This window comes from Mercenaria mercenaria, chromosome 5 (genome assembly GCF_021730395.1).
Source record: "Mercenaria mercenaria strain notata chromosome 5, MADL_Memer_1, whole genome shotgun sequence".
NCBI classification, from domain to species: Eukaryota; Metazoa; Mollusca; class Bivalvia; order Venerida; family Veneridae; genus Mercenaria; species Mercenaria mercenaria.
In genome coordinates, this window is record NC_069365.1 from 81,045,382 (window position 1) to 81,062,213 (window position 16,832).

The 16,832-nt window shown below is 34.6% G+C and overlaps 2 protein-coding genes across 2 annotated transcripts; both read left to right on the top strand.

Annotated features, from left to right (window-relative positions):
- The first annotated feature begins 2,338 nt into the window (after positions 1-2,338).
- LOC123559171 (mucin-5AC-like) lies at positions 2,339-9,397 on the top strand. The gene is made up of 10 exons (XM_045350987.2): positions 2,339-3,041; positions 3,324-3,516; positions 4,095-4,198; positions 4,682-4,831; positions 5,119-5,298; positions 5,751-5,854; positions 6,209-6,347; positions 6,644-6,652; positions 6,900-7,307; positions 8,519-9,397. The coding sequence occupies exons 1-10, from the start codon at positions 2,939-2,941 to the stop codon at positions 9,289-9,291; spliced, it is 2,163 nt and encodes a 720-aa protein (XP_045206922.2). The 5' UTR covers positions 2,339-2,938; the 3' UTR covers positions 9,292-9,397.
- A 2,603-nt stretch (positions 9,398-12,000) lies between these two features.
- LOC123559172 (reticulocyte-binding protein homolog 2b-like) lies at positions 12,001-16,257 on the top strand. The gene is made up of 3 exons (XM_045350988.2): positions 12,001-12,132; positions 12,763-12,963; positions 13,565-16,257. The coding sequence occupies exons 1-3, from the start codon at positions 12,063-12,065 to the stop codon at positions 14,557-14,559; spliced, it is 1,266 nt and encodes a 421-aa protein (XP_045206923.2). The 5' UTR covers positions 12,001-12,062; the 3' UTR covers positions 14,560-16,257.
- The last annotated feature ends 575 nt before the right edge of the window (positions 16,258-16,832 follow it).

Genomic DNA, 16,832 nt, shown 5'->3' on the forward strand with positions numbered 1-16,832 from the left:
TAAGATTTATGTAAATGAACGTGTGAATAGTAATACATGTAATACATTATTGTTTCATGTTTGTTTCACATAGGTGTTCGTATAGAGACATTATGAAAATAAATCACAGTTGAGCATTACAATTCGTGTATTATGTATCAAATTTGAAGTTGAAACGAAATATCTATTTGTGTAATTTTAGTAGGTTAATTGTTAGGTGTTGACGGAATGTCAGTGCATGAATTCCGCTTGAGGTGACGGAATGTCACTGTGAGTAATCTCCGTAAAGTGACAGAATGTCACTGTGAGTAATCCGCAAGAAGTGGTCAGTAATCTGCAAGAAGTGATTGAATGTCACTTTGAGTAATCTGCAAGAAGTGACGGAATGTCACTGAGTAATCTGCATAAGTGACGGAATGTCACTGTGAGTAATCTGCATAAAGTGACGGAATGTCACTATGAGTAATCTGCATGAAGTGATGGAATGTCACTGTGAGTAATCTGCAAGAAGTGACGGAATGTCACTGTGTGTAGTCTGCAAGAAACGACGTAATGTCAATGTGAGGAGGCCAAATGTCAGAGTACACGAGTGGGACGGAAAGTCAGTATATGTGATTCCTATGAGCTATATGGCAACCGGCAGCAGGGGCCGACCACTAGTGAATGTTGTGGATGTTTTAAGCATAGGATCGTTTTATTTATAAGTATATTTATATTTGATTTTCTTATTAGTCTGCCATTTGTTAGTGATTTGAATTTTATTTTGTATAAAAATTGTCGATAGTAAAAGATACTAGCTAAATGTTCATACATTCAGATTCTTCCTGCAGTTGAGCACTTAGAGTCCATGACTTTTAATTGCTTTAACGTCTTACGTATCGAGGATAACGGGTTCGAACCAGATCATGCCAATTTACAAATTAATTACGGACGATACGGTCCTAATTTTAGTTGTACGTTAGATAAGCTATCTGCCTGATATGTTATTTGTCAAAACAGGCTCGATACAAACAATCTTTACATTTGACAGTTAAAATCGTTGGCTTTTCTTTGAATATAGCTATTCAGATTGTTTTTGTTTTACCTTTTTAAGAAAAATTAAAGTATATATGCATTTAATTGAATTTTAGTTTGCGACCATACTAGTAGTGGAATTGTCACATCAAGACACAATGGTTTGGTATGGGCGATGAAGACGACGGTCACTTCATAAAATCTGTAGATGATTATACCAACATTATGAGTATCATTTTCAATATTTTTTCTGTTATTAAAGGTTTTCATTCCGTTACGTTTAAATGAATGGATTCTTTTATGATAGAACAAATTTCTTCAGGAGTATCTATATTCGAACTTTCTTATTTAACTCTCTTTGTTAGCTCGATATTTGCTGCCAAATACAAGCCTTATTCCTAAATTCTGTCTTTGTATTCTGTAGTACTAGTAGTTGATTCAGTTTTATTGGTTCAGTTCAGTGTTAATAGAGATTAGAGAATAATTAATTTACTCACAGCTTCAGCGTGAGTAAATGTAATTATTCGCGTTTCGATATTAACCAGTTTTGCAAGTTTTGGTCAAGTTAGCGGTACATTTTGGCGGGTATTCACCAGTGTTTTTCATGCGTTATAGCTTTATCGGGATATAAAAGCAGTGTTTGCGCGGTTTATCGCCACTCGAGGCTAAGTTTTTGGCAGCAAAAATATACACCCTCCCCACCCGCCCAGCGGTGGCATAATGGCTAACTTTATAACTTATTTTCAGGTTTACTTGACATGAGTAGCAGTTCAGAGAAGTCAATAATTTATTTTTCTTCCTGCACAGGTTATCAAGTTGGCAAGAAAATCGAAATTTCTAGTGAACTGTAAACGCGATTTATACTTTGTCTCAATTCTTTTTAGTTTCGTTTCAGTTTTCCGAAGACGCACAAGTGAGGTCGTTATCCCAAACCACTTCTGAAGGACTACAAAATATGAAATGCTGTATTTACTCCGCGAAAAATTATAAATATTTGCTGCCAAATACAAGCCTTATTCCTAAATTCTGTCTTTGTATTCTGTAGTACTAGTAGTTGATTCAGTTTTATTGGTTCAGTTCAGTGTTAATAGAGATTAGAGAATAATTAATTACTCACAGCTTCAGCGTGAGTAACTATACATATAACAGTTTTAAGATTTTTTTCGGTCTCTATAAGTATCTAGAATGTAATATAAATACGAAAAAGATAAATATGTATATTATAAAGTTCAACATTACTCTCGGGGAGACTTGAATGGTTTAAATGTATTTAAGTTTGCTAATTTAAAACTGACTCACGAACAAATAATTGCAAAGTTTTACCTCCATATTTTTTTTCGTAGCTGTTTTATAATAATTAAGGTTAAGAACATTGATTAATTTATTGATTTAGATCATGAATGGGCTGTAAGATTTTTCAGCTGAGTAACGTTTGAAATGCAATATGGTATCGTGACCTATCTGCCAGTTAATGTTCTAGTCTGATTATTTTGTAAAGATAGGGGATATGTTAACTTCTTTATTCCTTTGATCTATATTTTCTTTTTTGTTTTGACTCAACTTACTGTCCCTGCGTGTTTCAATTTTGTCTTCTGATTGTAGTTGAAAGTGTGGTTGAGTGCCGTTGTTTTAAAACGGCTACCTTATACTATTTAAGGTTTCTGAATACCCATCTGAAATTAAATATCAATTCCTCTAACATTAGCAGATAACACTTGTTGGACATTAACGTTTCCGTTAAGATAGCTCTACTCTAGTACAAACAATCACATTTCCTTTGTTTTACTCTAGTAATAAAAAGCAGTTTATGGATAAATAAATTAAATCTACATTTATTTCGTTTTTTTTTCTAACAGTCATATTGTACAATAAATATAGACATATTCAGACAAAGTTGTCTTAATTCCTTAAACATTGTTTCATTCACATAATTTTCATTTAATATATGTATCATCGGAAGATCTTATCTACTTTTTCGCAAGAAGCCATACAGATGGATTCTTTTATTCTATTTGTTTTTGGTTCATTGCAAGTGTTAAATGTTGCATGTAAGTCTTTTTATGTTTAGTAATTTCGTCGATTTCAGGATGATCAATATCTGGAATCGATTAAATCATACTTTCCAATTTTGTTTTGATTTAAAGTTATTTTATTCGATTATATAATTATATAGTCGTTAACGGTTCCTCTAATTGCAATAGGGCTTGAAAGCGAATAGTATGGATCCCGACCAGACTGTGCGGATGCGCAGGCTGGTCTGAATCCATGCTGGACGCAAATGCACTATGTTGGGTTTCTCATGGTGCGGCTCATTATGTAATCCTTTTAAGTTTCACAACCATGTAGTTGGCCGGAGATGTTCACAGATACGATATGGCACGACAGTGACCGCGATGAAGTGACGTTCACAGATACAACAATTAGTGGGTGGGATGTGACAGCCCCAGGAGGAGCAGTGGTACAAGACTGGGAGTGTTACATCGTCAATCAAACCAGCACAACCGCTTTTACTGTGATATTTAAGTATGTTTGTGGTATATTATCTACATGTGCAGAAGTTCATTGATTTAAGTTTACTTAAATACTTGATATTGTATACTGAAATAAAAGACATAGCGCAGAGGCATTCAATAACCTGTAATGCTGTGTTCTTGAAATCTCATTTAAAGTGTAGAAAAAAAAAGTGTAAGGAAGCCAAAAAGGCAGAAGTCAGGAGGATATATTTAGGATACCGGTTGCCATGAGAGACATCAAAAGTTAGAAAGTCGCTTCGGATTATAAAGATTTGTCGGCATGCTTATAACATGACACTGTAAAAGCTCTCTATAAATTAAGGACTACACGGTATTAATGATCATCTTGAGATAGAATTTTTAATATGACTGTTGTTTTAGATGATATAAATCAATACATTACAACCCTATCTATATTCAGTTATTACTTGCCGGACAGGTCAGATATACAATCCTGGCATCTGAAAATTCTGTATATAATGATTATATCCCCGTCAATTGATGTTAGGGATCTTATAAACCAAAGAAACGTATGTTTTTAATACAGCTTTACAACAGTAATTGCATATGCGTATCTCTTTCTTTCAGAGCGACAACACCGTTTACACTTTTCAACACTATCTACGTGACATTTGCCTGTCTACAAATGACATTGTTTTCGGAAAATGCGTACTATTACTACCAAATGTCCGGTAGGTTAAACAACACGTGTTTTAATATCTTAGTAGTCAAGAAGTAACTTCTTTCATCACTGCAGGAAAATTAAATTTATGAACATTTCTAAGTATGTGATATGCAGCTTAAACAATTAAACAATTGTATTATAAGCTACGTAAGTTCGGATATGTGGCGTTAAACTCGTTTCCAGGGCCTGTTATTCGGGTAAATGCAACTTTCACTTTAATAAATACAACAACTCGTTTTAGATCAGCTGTTTTTTTTTTTTATTTTACAAACCAGCATAGCCTTGTGTATAAAAAGTTGTAATTTGAAACCTCGTGGAAAAGATTTTTAAAAATGAAAGCAACATATATTTTTCATAGAGATACAAGTAATTCTACATCTTAAAACCAAAATGAATACGGTTGCGCTCGAGCAGATAAGTTACAACTAAAGTAGAAGCTATATGAAGAACGTTTTCATAGATATTGAATCAGTTTTAAACGTTCTTACAGAGGAAGAGACGAGACTTGGAAACGACAGGCTAATTGTATTTGAGCAGTCAACTATAGCAACTGACCCACCGACAGAATCCTCGATATGTTTATCCCAAGGACACGCACAAGCACCGACAACAAACGAATATCATGTCATCATTAGAAATGGTACCAGCTTTAGGAATGTCATTATCAAAATAAGACAACTGAAATAATTTCATGTGACGTGGCGCTGTTATTATGAACCATATGAATGAATTAAATTACATTATTGCATTTATTGTACATTAAGGGATTTAAAATTTCTATTGATATATATCAAGTGTTGTCCGACAGAAAGATATGTACATGTGATTTATAAATGTATCAAAAAGCTCGTATATCTTTTTTGCAAGTTTCATCTTTCCCGAGATTTGTTAGCGTTTTGAAATACAAAACACTCCTCTACATTTCAGATAAAACAGAAGCGGCTATTCGTACATGCCCTAGTGATTACATAGGGACTCACAAATACACAGTAACTGATTTAACATCAACATACTGTAGTGATGGAGAAAGTTCTTGGGTTGTCTGTTCTAGCACGGATACCATTGTATTCAATTATACACTCTGTAATACCGTACTAGCTCATTCAGGTATCTAGGCTACATGTTCCATTATTAAACTAAATAACACTGTATAAATTTATTGTTTTTGTCCGTTACGGCACAAAATAAAATAAGATAAAATATAGCATTGCTATCATGATAAACTTTATCTGTCATAACTTTTATACATGAACAATGTTACAGGCCAAATTTAAATGTCCTGCAGAGTAAACTGGTTTTATATTGAATCAATGGTTAAATACATTATATTTTTATCAAGGTATATTGATATATATATTGCAAACGGTGTTTTAAAAAGAAACCCCGCATTAGTACAACACCAATTCTTTGTCTACTTTAACATTACCAGTGTTAATTATTGGGAATAAGTAGTCACACGGATACGTAGGGGCCTGCATTTCTGACATATCGGATTTAGGATATACATAAGTAATAAGATATACAAAACAAAATGAAATATATCTCTCCATTGATTTCAGAACAAGGCATCGTAAACTGTGTGTTTGACATGGCCAACGGTGATTATCACCTGACGACAGTTATGACCAAGGAAATAGCTAGCACTGAGAGATTTACCTGTCTGGTAAGTTTGTTCTCAAATCCATCATATTGTTACAGTTCTCAGCCGAATGTTGCGTTTTCATATAGCTTAAATTAGAACGCTTTAGTGTTAGTTAAAAGACCAGTTTGCTTTTCACTTCACAATGACAATTGTTTGCGTTCACAAAATTAAGATGACCCCAATCAATTGTTCCAAAATGATCCTACCCGTCGCTACATTGTTTTAATAATTGTCTAAATGCATATACATTTACAGCACATTATTTAAGTTACATTGTATTTCAAATGTACAAATGTATCTACTACACTCTAACTATTTCAACAAGTTGTGTACAAGGGAAATCATTCATGATGCGTATGTCAATGACAATTCCAGATATCGTATTTGGCGGGAAATGGTAGCAGGTATGTTTCACAGTACCCGGGCAGCTGTACTAAGACACAAACACCATTTGATGTTCCTACATCACACGATGGTACCGTAACAGGACTTAAAATGGTCTTAACCAATAAAGGTAAATGCAGAATCTGGGACGTAGCTATTCCTACTTTTTTAGTATTTTACAGAATAACTAATCAGTATTTTCAGATTGCTTCCTAGATAGGAGAGTTACTGACCTGTAACTTTTCGTGACACTTAGGAAAAAGTAAGTAATTCAGATAATTTAAACTCGTAACATTTCAAAATATGTTTTCGGTGAAGAGCTGTGACAAGAAAACATTTGCAAGATATATATTTGAATATACATTGATACCAATGAAGAACATAATATATGAATAAAATAATGTGGTATGTTTTCTGCTTTTTCAGCGGCCTGTGGTGAGTGAAGTATATTGTTTGAAAAGTTGAATTTAACGAAATACGCTCATTCAAAACTAATAAGTAATTTCCATGTAATATTAAGTAAATACTTTTTGAAAATATATTTCTTAAGTAAATCTCAAATATGAAAACAGGAAGTTCAGCTGTAACTAGATCAATATAAAATGTGAACATTTGAAATTTTGTTTACTACTAGTTTTTTCCGGTAGACGTCTTTTGTATAATATTTTGATTTTATCTTCAGATGATCCAACTACCACAACAACTTCTACAAGTACAACATCCACCACAACGACTTCTACCACTACAACAACGTCAACTACTACAACCACAACTACCTCCACTACAACATCAACTACTTCTACTACTACTACTACTACTCCAACCACAGTAACAACTCCTACCACTTCATCCACTACAACGAAGACACCCACTACAACTACTACTCCTACTACTACTACTACAACGCCAACAACGACAACCACCACCACAACACAATCCGCTACTACTCAAACACCATCGTCTGACAACAAAACTGTTATGGTCATAGCCATTGCCGCTGGATGCCTTGCTGGCGTGTTACTCATTATCCTGATCGCAATTTTAGTAAATAGGTTTTGCTGTAAGGAGCCATTGCCTCGAGCCAAAACACGTATGTTGACTAAAACTCATTTTCGTGAGATTGTTCTATTTATTTCATGGTTTAATTAAATTTGATTTTGTTCGCTGTGAATATTTTAAAATAATCCGGAACAGATCACATCTTACTGAAACTTTTCAGCTTTTAATTTAAGTAAAAAGACGACAGGTACCACTCTGTGCATTATTTCAGGGTACAAACATAGGTTAAAAAATATATCGGCTCTACCGGAAGCCAGATACATGACTCACTCAATTACCAAATTGATTCTCGACCCTATAGAGGTGAGGGACAAACGATTCAAAATCAGCGTTCTCAACCTCTCTTACGTGGTAGACTATTATATGGCTGTATGTTTCAAATACCTTTGTCATCCGTTTGTAGTCACTTAAAAGAGGAAGTCTTAGACTTAAACACGTTATTATTTCTAAGAGGGTTACGGCTTTTTTTTGTTATATTAGAATAGAGAAAGATCGAGCCAAACTGGTACCTTGAACATGTTATTTGTATTGACTTATAATATCTGTCATGTGTTCACGAATCGGATAGAAATATCCGTCCCGAGGGCACCTGCGCATTGGGCGGTAATGAGGCTTGCCGAATTACCGCCCATGCGCAGGTGGCCGAGGGACGGATATTTCCATCCGATTCGTAAACACATGACTGATATTTTTTCTTGCATATCGTATACATGTTAGCATTTTATTCTGGCAGACTTTTTTCTTGCATACCGTTACAAAAGGTAGAAATAGTTTCTTTTTAGCACTCTTTCTTATAGTGGAGATTGAACACAAAGCGCGGGAAATTAACGTCCGTAAGCAGAAGTAACATCATGAAGTTTTGCGTTACACACAATAACAAAGTTCCACTTTAGTTTTGTCGTTTGTAGCGTAACATTATGTTTTTATGGTAAACTAACGTATTTTGAATCAAGAAATATTCTATCAGGAACGGAGAGAAACTATCAAGGTACCTGCTTTTTTTCGTATTTTACATAAACAATATATTATTAGTGCATGAACCAGTAGTTGTCATTAACAGCACAAGAGTCATCTGGCATAGGGAGTGCCAGATGGGTTTTGCCGGCATGGGTAAAATAACCGGAAACGCCAGTCCGATATGCAAGAAAAATTATTCATATGCACTTTAGGATATATATTCTAAACTTAATCAACTCCTATATAATTCAATCTTATTTCAATAATTTGTTTCTTTCATTTCAGCGGATCTAAACATAGAAAACATGTCACATAAAACTGCAGGGTTTGGAGGAGTACCATGGGGACTTTCAAATGCACCAAGGGAGACAACAATTATAGAAGAAATAAATCCAGATAAAGATGTTATTGTGTTTCCTCAAGCTAAAACAAATGATTTTACACTGACCGTTCAAAATAGTGCCTCATTTGTTGGAAGCGAAAAAAGACGAAGTTCCTTTCCGAAGCAACTTGGTAAATCAAAAGGTGCCTTCACAAAAATGTCTTCAGTGAATGTACCTGTATGGGAAACAAGCCTGATGCCTGGCATAATACCGTCAAAGACATCTACGTCTGGTATTACTGCTCCAGCTGAGACGGGTACAACTTACGTTGCAAGTTCAACACAGCAAAACCAAGTTACGAAATCAGTTGAAGTATTCGACGGTATAATAATGGATGAAACTGTAAACTTTGCCTTGCGGTATTCTTCGAGGATGCAGAACGTTAAGAAGAATTGGTATGAAAGGAGAAATTCAGGAACTCTATCTCTGGTGTCAGAGAAAACCGTGATAGTGCCAACTGCTATTGATTCGTCCAAAAATAATGTCAGACGAGTTAGCATAACAGACATATCGGAAACACAGATATTAGGAAACGGGACAACTAATGGTTTGTTGTCGCCTTCAGATGTATTTGAGTCATTTTCTGATAACGGAAGTGGCACAAACGACATGATGGTGTCACCTATATCGGAGATATCACTACCGGTTTCTCCAACTGATAGTGCTACTATCTGAGAACAAATGCTGTAGATATGGCATTGTTACATTATATATGTGTTGCTTTAACATGAAATGTCTTTAATCACTTATCATTATCTTCTTATGTAATTTTTATGACAATAAAAAGACACGTTTCATACAGAAAGTTTCCAATAAAAACAGAATTTTTATATTATTTTTAGAATTTTTTGTAAGTACTCCCCTTAAATATGAAAGTATTTCAAAGCTGGGTATTTCTTTCAATTACAATGCAAGTCCTAGTTTTACATTTCTATTTGATAGACATCGAGATATTTAAACAATCCGAACCAAAGGACAGGTTTTAAAACAGCGTGTTGATTTGGAATTATTTCATATCCAATCTATTTTCGTTTTGCAACCAAGGTAGGCAGGGGAAGGAAGTAACAAGTTTACAAATTTGCATTTCTGATTAAGTTCAGCTAAATATATAGTTTAAGATGCATCACGTTGACAAATATAACACAATAGTTCTTTTATCCACATCATTCCCGAGTTTAAGCGTACTTATGCTCAAACTCTATCTTCATTGGTTAATCAAATTTCAAAATATCTCTGACCTGAATTAAAAACTCAATGAAAATAAAGTACAAACGATCAGATGCTAAAGTTTCGAAGACCAAAATCTGATTAACCACCTTTAAAGAAAAAAATCTTCGAAAGCATATGCACGGATATATGCATTACTAAAATATACATATATATTACATAAACAAACTATTATGTACACAGAAAACGAGGAAAATAGAACAATGAAGAATAAAAAATGGGCCTCCACGCTGGAACAGTTAGGACAAATTAAACCCGTTTATTTGTGCGCACTAATCACGTTTCTGTCGTACATACAAATAAAGAAATAATCATGGTCAAAGATCCAAAAATCCACATTCTAAAAAACCAAGTGTGAAGATTAAAAGCAATATAAATACAGTGCATTTTGAACTTTGGTAACATGCAGCTGACCAAAATGTTTTCACCACCTTAAATGCTTAGGATAACAAAACATTTTTGTAAGTTAAGTTATATCGTATAAAATGTTTGCTCTGTATCAATCAGCCACTGTTCAGCAACAAAACAAATATCATATTTGAACACGTCTAATATCACACTCGGAGACGCATATACCTATCGTCTGTAGGATGATGACGTAAACGAATGACTAGTTATAATTAATGATAATTATCCTTTAGTTTGATACTAGTATACTGTTTTAGGGTTAGTGAAATCATTTAATTTCGCAGGTGAACAATTCGTGGTTTCGAAAAACAGGAAGATTTCGTGCAGAAATATAAAATTACCTAGATTTCAAATTTGAAAGAAAATTTGCTTATTCAGTGGGATTTATTTTCATGAATTGCCGCGACAACGAAACGCGCAAAAAAATGTTCCACGAAAATTAATGAGTTTACAGTACACATTTGTAGTGTTTCTGTATCATGTCTTCAGCACTAATCAAACCCTTGACGAAAGTCTGAGTAACAGACATTTCATACTGCCTTGTGAAACAAATTCGAAATTAAGTAAACTTTTGAAGAATACCAGGAAGAGTTTGCAATTGCTACCTTTTAGGAAGTGTTGGAAAGTATGCAAGACAGAAGTAACGTATGTGAGATAAGAGATATTTTACCTGCCCTGTACCCTTAACATCTATATTGGCATTTCGTACAAGGTGTACTACAGAATTAGACTTTCTAAAATTTATTAATAAATAAGGGCCATAACTTCGCCAGAAATTTCCCGATACAAACGATTTAATACTGAGTATTTGGCTGAGTACTAGTATTTTTCAGATATGTTCATAGGAGTCTTTTCCTGATGTGTTCATAACAGTTAAAGTGGTTTTCGGATGTGTTCATCCCAGTGATATTGTTTGTTTTGGCTGAATTCTTATTTAAATCAGTGCAAAAGGAAAAAGAGGCTTATTTCTTCTGCCTGAAGCTGGACATCTTTATTATTCAGATATTTATATAGTGAGCAGTACTTTTCAAATCTGCCTTTTGTTCAAATATGCTTTGAACGCTAAGAATTGTATTAACGCTTTTAAAGTAGTCCAAGTTCATCATTAAACACAAAGGCTGATCCTTTCCAAGTAGTTCATTAGTTTTGGTGCGTACCTCATGTTTTGAACTTAGACAGGTGTCATGCACTGTAATATTTCGACGTTTCACAACAACATATATATTGGTAGTGTTTTAAAAACACCTCGTTCGAATAACACTAAAAGAAAACTTACGAAAAGGCGATACATTCAATTAAGTAGTCGGTACTGATATCAAACACTTTTGATTTGATAGTAAATCTAGATTACTTTCATATATAATTTACAGCATATAACCTAATACTTATTACACGGATGTGAGTACGGGATATTCCACTGAGACAGAAGTGAGAAATAACATACGATATTTGTACCACACATTTACGAAGACTATGTCTTTGAAATAATACACTGAGAAAGTAGGTGCATTTGAAATATATATTTTGGAAAACCAGACATATCCTTTCACGAATAAGGGGAAAGAGTAAGGTATCCGGTTTTAACGGGACCATGTAAGTATCTAAATACATTTACACTTTGACATTTTGATAAACATAATCGCTCGGTAAATCGCAAAAGAAAGTGTCCTTTAAACGATTAATAATACCGGCTATCAGTGTACATACTTCGCTGGATTCTTTTGTTTATTAATAATGAAATAATACACAGTGTAAACCAGAGGAGAAATGTTAAAACTTCGCATGATTTGTTAAGTCGTATCATCTAAAATATGTTAACTATTATAAAAAAAATGACTTGTAATGCTTGTTTATGGATACTTGTTCTGCAGATAAATCAAGGTATTTTTCAATATTTTTTTTCCGTAAACTACGTATTGGTTATGCAAATATTTATTTTTGACTTTATAAACTTAATTACAGAAGTTATTTTCCTACTGATTTGTTTATTTGCTTTGTTTGATCTGATTTAAAGATGTATTGACGACTTTTCGACGAAGGTCTTCGGATTCCCTTTTGGGCATTACGTTGTAGCGGAGTTGGTTGGTGATTCCGACGCGAGGGAGCAATAATTCTCGTTCCTTGATGCAAATTGTATACTTTAGCAATGTGGACTGGAGATTCCAACGTGTTGTCGATGAGAACAATAATAATATGCTGTATACTTTACGTTGTGGTGGAGTTGGCTGGTGGTTAGGTACGCTGCCGTCCGGAGCAATAATAACTAAAAAGTATGTTGTATACTTTGTGTTGTAGCGGAGTTTGCTGGTGTGTCGGTGAGCTGCGGACCAGAGCAGTAATAACTATGTTGTATGCTTTAAGTTGTAGCAGAGTTAGCTGGTGATTCGGTGTGTTGCCGACTGGAGCAATAGTAACTATGTTGTATAATTTATGTTGTAGCGGAGTCGGCTGGTGATTCCGACGCGCTGTCAAAGGGAGCAATAATAACCTGTTGTAAATTGTATATTGCAGCGGCGTCGGCTGGGGATTCCGAAGCGCTGTCGAAGGGAGCAATAATTGGAATCATAATCGGTGTTCTCATTGTCGTTGTTGCTATTATCATAGTAGTTTTCGTGTGCTTAAAAGTGAAATGGCGGCATATAAGACGGAAAAATAAAAAGGAAAATGTAACTCGAACTGTCCCACAATCTGCAAAATCAAACATAATAAAAGGTAATTAAAAAACGGACTACGTTTAACATGTTTTGACTGCAAGCTCAATCGAGGTGTAAAACAATAAGTCTAAATACTAGTTGTATTGTTATATTATTAAAGTATACTGAAACTGTAACAGTTTACTGCTAATTGGACTGGAAAGTTCATTCACGGGGACTCCGTGGTCGAGTGGTTAAGATCGCTGACTTCCCTCATCCTCACTCGGGGTGTTAAATTCCTCACATGAGAAGACCATCCAGCTGGCTAAGGTCGGTGGTCCTACCCAGGTGCCCGCCCGTCATAAAATAATGCTTGGAAGGGCAGCTGGGGTCTTCCACTACATTCAAAAGCTGGGAAAATGCCGTATGTCCCCTAATTTGGTCGGTCTGACATGAAACCAAACAAAACAAAAAAAATAGGAATCATATTTGTATGGCTCTTTCCCATCCGAAATGTCCGGAAAGCAAAAGTAAATGCATTTTGAAAGATTCATAATTAGACATACTTGCTAAAGTTGTATCAAAGCGTCAAAGGCAAACTGTAAATGTTTTAGGGTTCAATCTAATGAACTATGCTGATCCTACAGATATCTGCTAATCGTTTCACTGTACCATTGTAGATAATCTTGTTGAAATACTACCGGAAATTCCAGAGGAAGACGAAAGTATTAGACAGTCGTTTGTAAGCGTAAGAGATGAATCAAGTGTCATAGTTCAATCTATTCAGTCTGACACCAGCAAAACGCAGCAAACGACTGTAAACTGTGAACTCGCAACGGACAGAGCTGATGAAGAAAATACAGATATCGTTAAAAAAATAATTACAAAAACGAATAATGTATCGGAAACAGACGATATAAAGAATACTTCTCATGTTAAAGTTAATTCAAAGAATGGTGAGGAAGATCTTGTTAAAGACATTCATATAAATGTTAATAATGGACTTATAGAAAATAAACAAAGTGAAGTTTTAGTTACGCGTGTGATTGAAAATGATAACCTTTTGAGAAAAGATATTCCGCATTTGAATTCTACAGAAAATATTTTCTCTGAATATGATGCAGCAATGACATACAAAACGGAGAGTCGAGGAATTTCTAAAAGTGACGTGAGTATTAACCTAAAGGGTGCAAATTGTGGACAAAAAGAAATTAAACCAAATGCCTTTGAATTTACTCGAGATGATAGTGACGTAAATCTGAAATCTGAAAGTAAGATAAAAGCTGAAAAAGAAATCAAAGCAAGAAATATTAAATCCGAAGGTAACTTAACTGACGCTGTTAAAAGTAAAATAGTCAAAAGAAAATCATCACTTATCTCTAGAATAACAAGTAAATCTTTTGAGTGGAACTTTGAATACATCTCTCCATATGCAATGTCCGCGAAACAAAAACAAGAGCGTCTAGAAAGAAAAGTGAGAATGCAGAAGCGAAAAAGGAAACTGGTTAAATTGAAACGAGAAGAAAAAGAAAAAAGATTACAAGAAAATACTCTAGTATTTGAAAAATGGAAACAGCAGATAAAAGACAAGTCGCGTGGAATTTCAAAAAGGACAGAAACCGGTTCTTTTGGTTCTGGAAAATTAAAGAGATATAGATATTGGTATCCCACTTAAGTGAAATGTACTTGTAAACCAAATCCCTTCAGTTTCGATGAGGTATATAATTACTTTAATAGTATTCATACAAATGTTTTATGGCAAATTATTGGCATCTTCACTGATATGAAAACACAAGGGACGGAAATGACATTAGACATTTTCCTTCAACCGTGCCATCATAGAAAACTCCTATTTGGAGATCGAGTTTTGCGACGTGTTGATTTCCTCGAAGCTCAGCTGGTGTGTAGAACAGCAGGAGTAAGCATAAGATTTTATTGAATATGAGACTGTTACAGCAAGTCGTCAACATTAAATATATTTGTTGTTTCTTTTCATTAACAAAGGAAACAATGCATGCAAGTAGATGCATGAAATCATAATTGTTTTGTATACCTAAATATCTAGAAATTGTCTCTGTAAAATCTACATTTTAGCATTGAATACAGTAGGACGTAGACAAATATGTTTGCGAAAACCCAAGATCTAGTGTTGGTATTGTTACATAGTTCGTTCAGGATGTCTAAATGATGCAACGTGAAGATTAAGTTACTGGAACACCGTTTAGGTCCGGTCTATATATGGCGGCATTCCATATTGTACTAAGAACCCATTAAGTGCTTCAATTTGTCTGTCAACATATGCAACAGGAAATGCTTGATATATTTACGTTTGAACTATATAGGAACTTCTTGTACGAAAATATAATTTGGTACAGCTGTAAAATGTCTGTGTAAGAATTTTATTTTAAAATCACAGACCTAAAAGATCTGTTAGGTAAGAAATGTTCAGAAATACAATTGTAATACAGTCAGGTCTCAAAGTATAGCTGTGAAGAAATACAGTTAAATGGTACAGCTATAAAACTTCATTTCTCAAAATTACATCTGTAAATATTTTCTTAGGAAAACAGGAATGTTGTAAGCCATGTGTTATGTATTTTGGTGGGGGATTTAACTGAAATTCAGAGAGACATCACTTCGTCTAAATCATTTGAATTTTAACTGTTACATGAAAGTTTTTCATTTCTACGACTGTAAGATATTTTTACAACTGTATCTGATTTGTTTAATTCAAACAGTTTTACAGTAGTGTAATAGCTGAAAATTGAAATCTACGATTGTAAGACTGTAAGTTCATGATATGAGCCGTGCCATGAGAAAACCAACATAGTGGGTATGCGACCAGCATGGATCCAGACCAGCCTGCGCATCCGCGCAGTCTGGTCAGGATCCATGCTGTTCGCTAACAGTTTCACCAATTCCAATAGGCTTTAAAAGCGAACAGCATGGAGCCTGACCAGACTGCGCGGATGCGCAGGCTGGTCTGGATCCATGCTGGTCGCATACCCACTATGTTGGTTTTCTCATGGCACGGCTCATATACAGAATATACATGTGTACATTTGAAATAACCATACAGAGTTCTACACCAGTAAAATTCCGTACAATTATATACATGTAACTATTGACCTGTCCCGCTTCAGCTTTTATTTGATTCTATGACAACATGAAATGTATATAAAGAAGACAATAGTTAATTTTTTCCGTTAGCAGTTAAAGGATAACGTTGGTTTTCCTAACCACGATAATATCTATAAGTCTATATTAAATAAGAATTACTTAATTGTGCACACATATATTTTGCAAAAGTATTTGAGATATAAATTATGATAAAGTATGTAGTACATTGGTCAATTATACACATAAAATGTTATAGCACTTTGTTTGTTATGTATAATACAGCACGAAGCAAACTACATCAATTGAATTTCCTGTTTCTAAATAAAGTGTTTCTCTTGGTGACATATAGTTTAACTCGTTTGCCGTTTTAAGCACATACATTCAGGCCAACAGTAATAGTTTCCCTATTATCTCTCATGATGGAACTAAATCAAGCCGAGTCAGCCATTATATTGCGTGGTTACTTTCTAAGCTTCCAAACGTTCTTCTACTACTCGGCAGTCATTGTCGTGTTGCGGCCATGTAACATCTTTCCGTACTTGCGCTTATTGTTGTAATATTTTCATATCATTTCGAGCCTTAGAGTCCATTCGTTATATCTGTATAATAATTATAATTCCTCTTATGCCAGGGTTAGGCTAAATGTGTGTTGTATTAGATTTCATTGCAATCTATTCGAGTCTGCCATTATTTTGCTCGGTTGCATTCTATGTATGTATTCAAGGACAGTTTTTGTCTCGCCTGAGACTTTAGGAACTGATGGCGGACTAAGGCGTAGCTTTTCCGGCGGGACGATGTTGACGACGGCGGCGGTGGCGTCAACGTTAA

Coding starts and splice junctions, on each gene's coding strand:
- LOC123559172 (XM_045350988.2), top strand. CDS start 12,063: ATGTTAACTATTATAAAAAAAATGACTTGTAATGCTTGTTTATGGATA. Junction 12,133..12,762: donor TGTTCTGCAGATAAATCAAG/GTATTTTTCAAT, acceptor TGTATATTGCAG/CGGCGTCGGCTGGGGATTCC. Junction 12,964..13,564: donor AAAATCAAACATAATAAAAG/GTAATTAAAAAA, acceptor GTACCATTGTAG/ATAATCTTGTTGAAATACTA.
- LOC123559171 (XM_045350987.2), top strand. CDS start 2,939: ATGTATCATCGGAAGATCTTATCTACTTTTTCGCAAGAAGCCATACAG. Junction 3,517..4,094: donor GCTTTTACTGTGATATTTAA/GTATGTTTGTGG, acceptor TCTTTCTTTCAG/AGCGACAACACCGTTTACAC. Junction 5,855..6,208: donor CTGAGAGATTTACCTGTCTG/GTAAGTTTGTTC, acceptor TGACAATTCCAG/ATATCGTATTTGGCGGGAAA.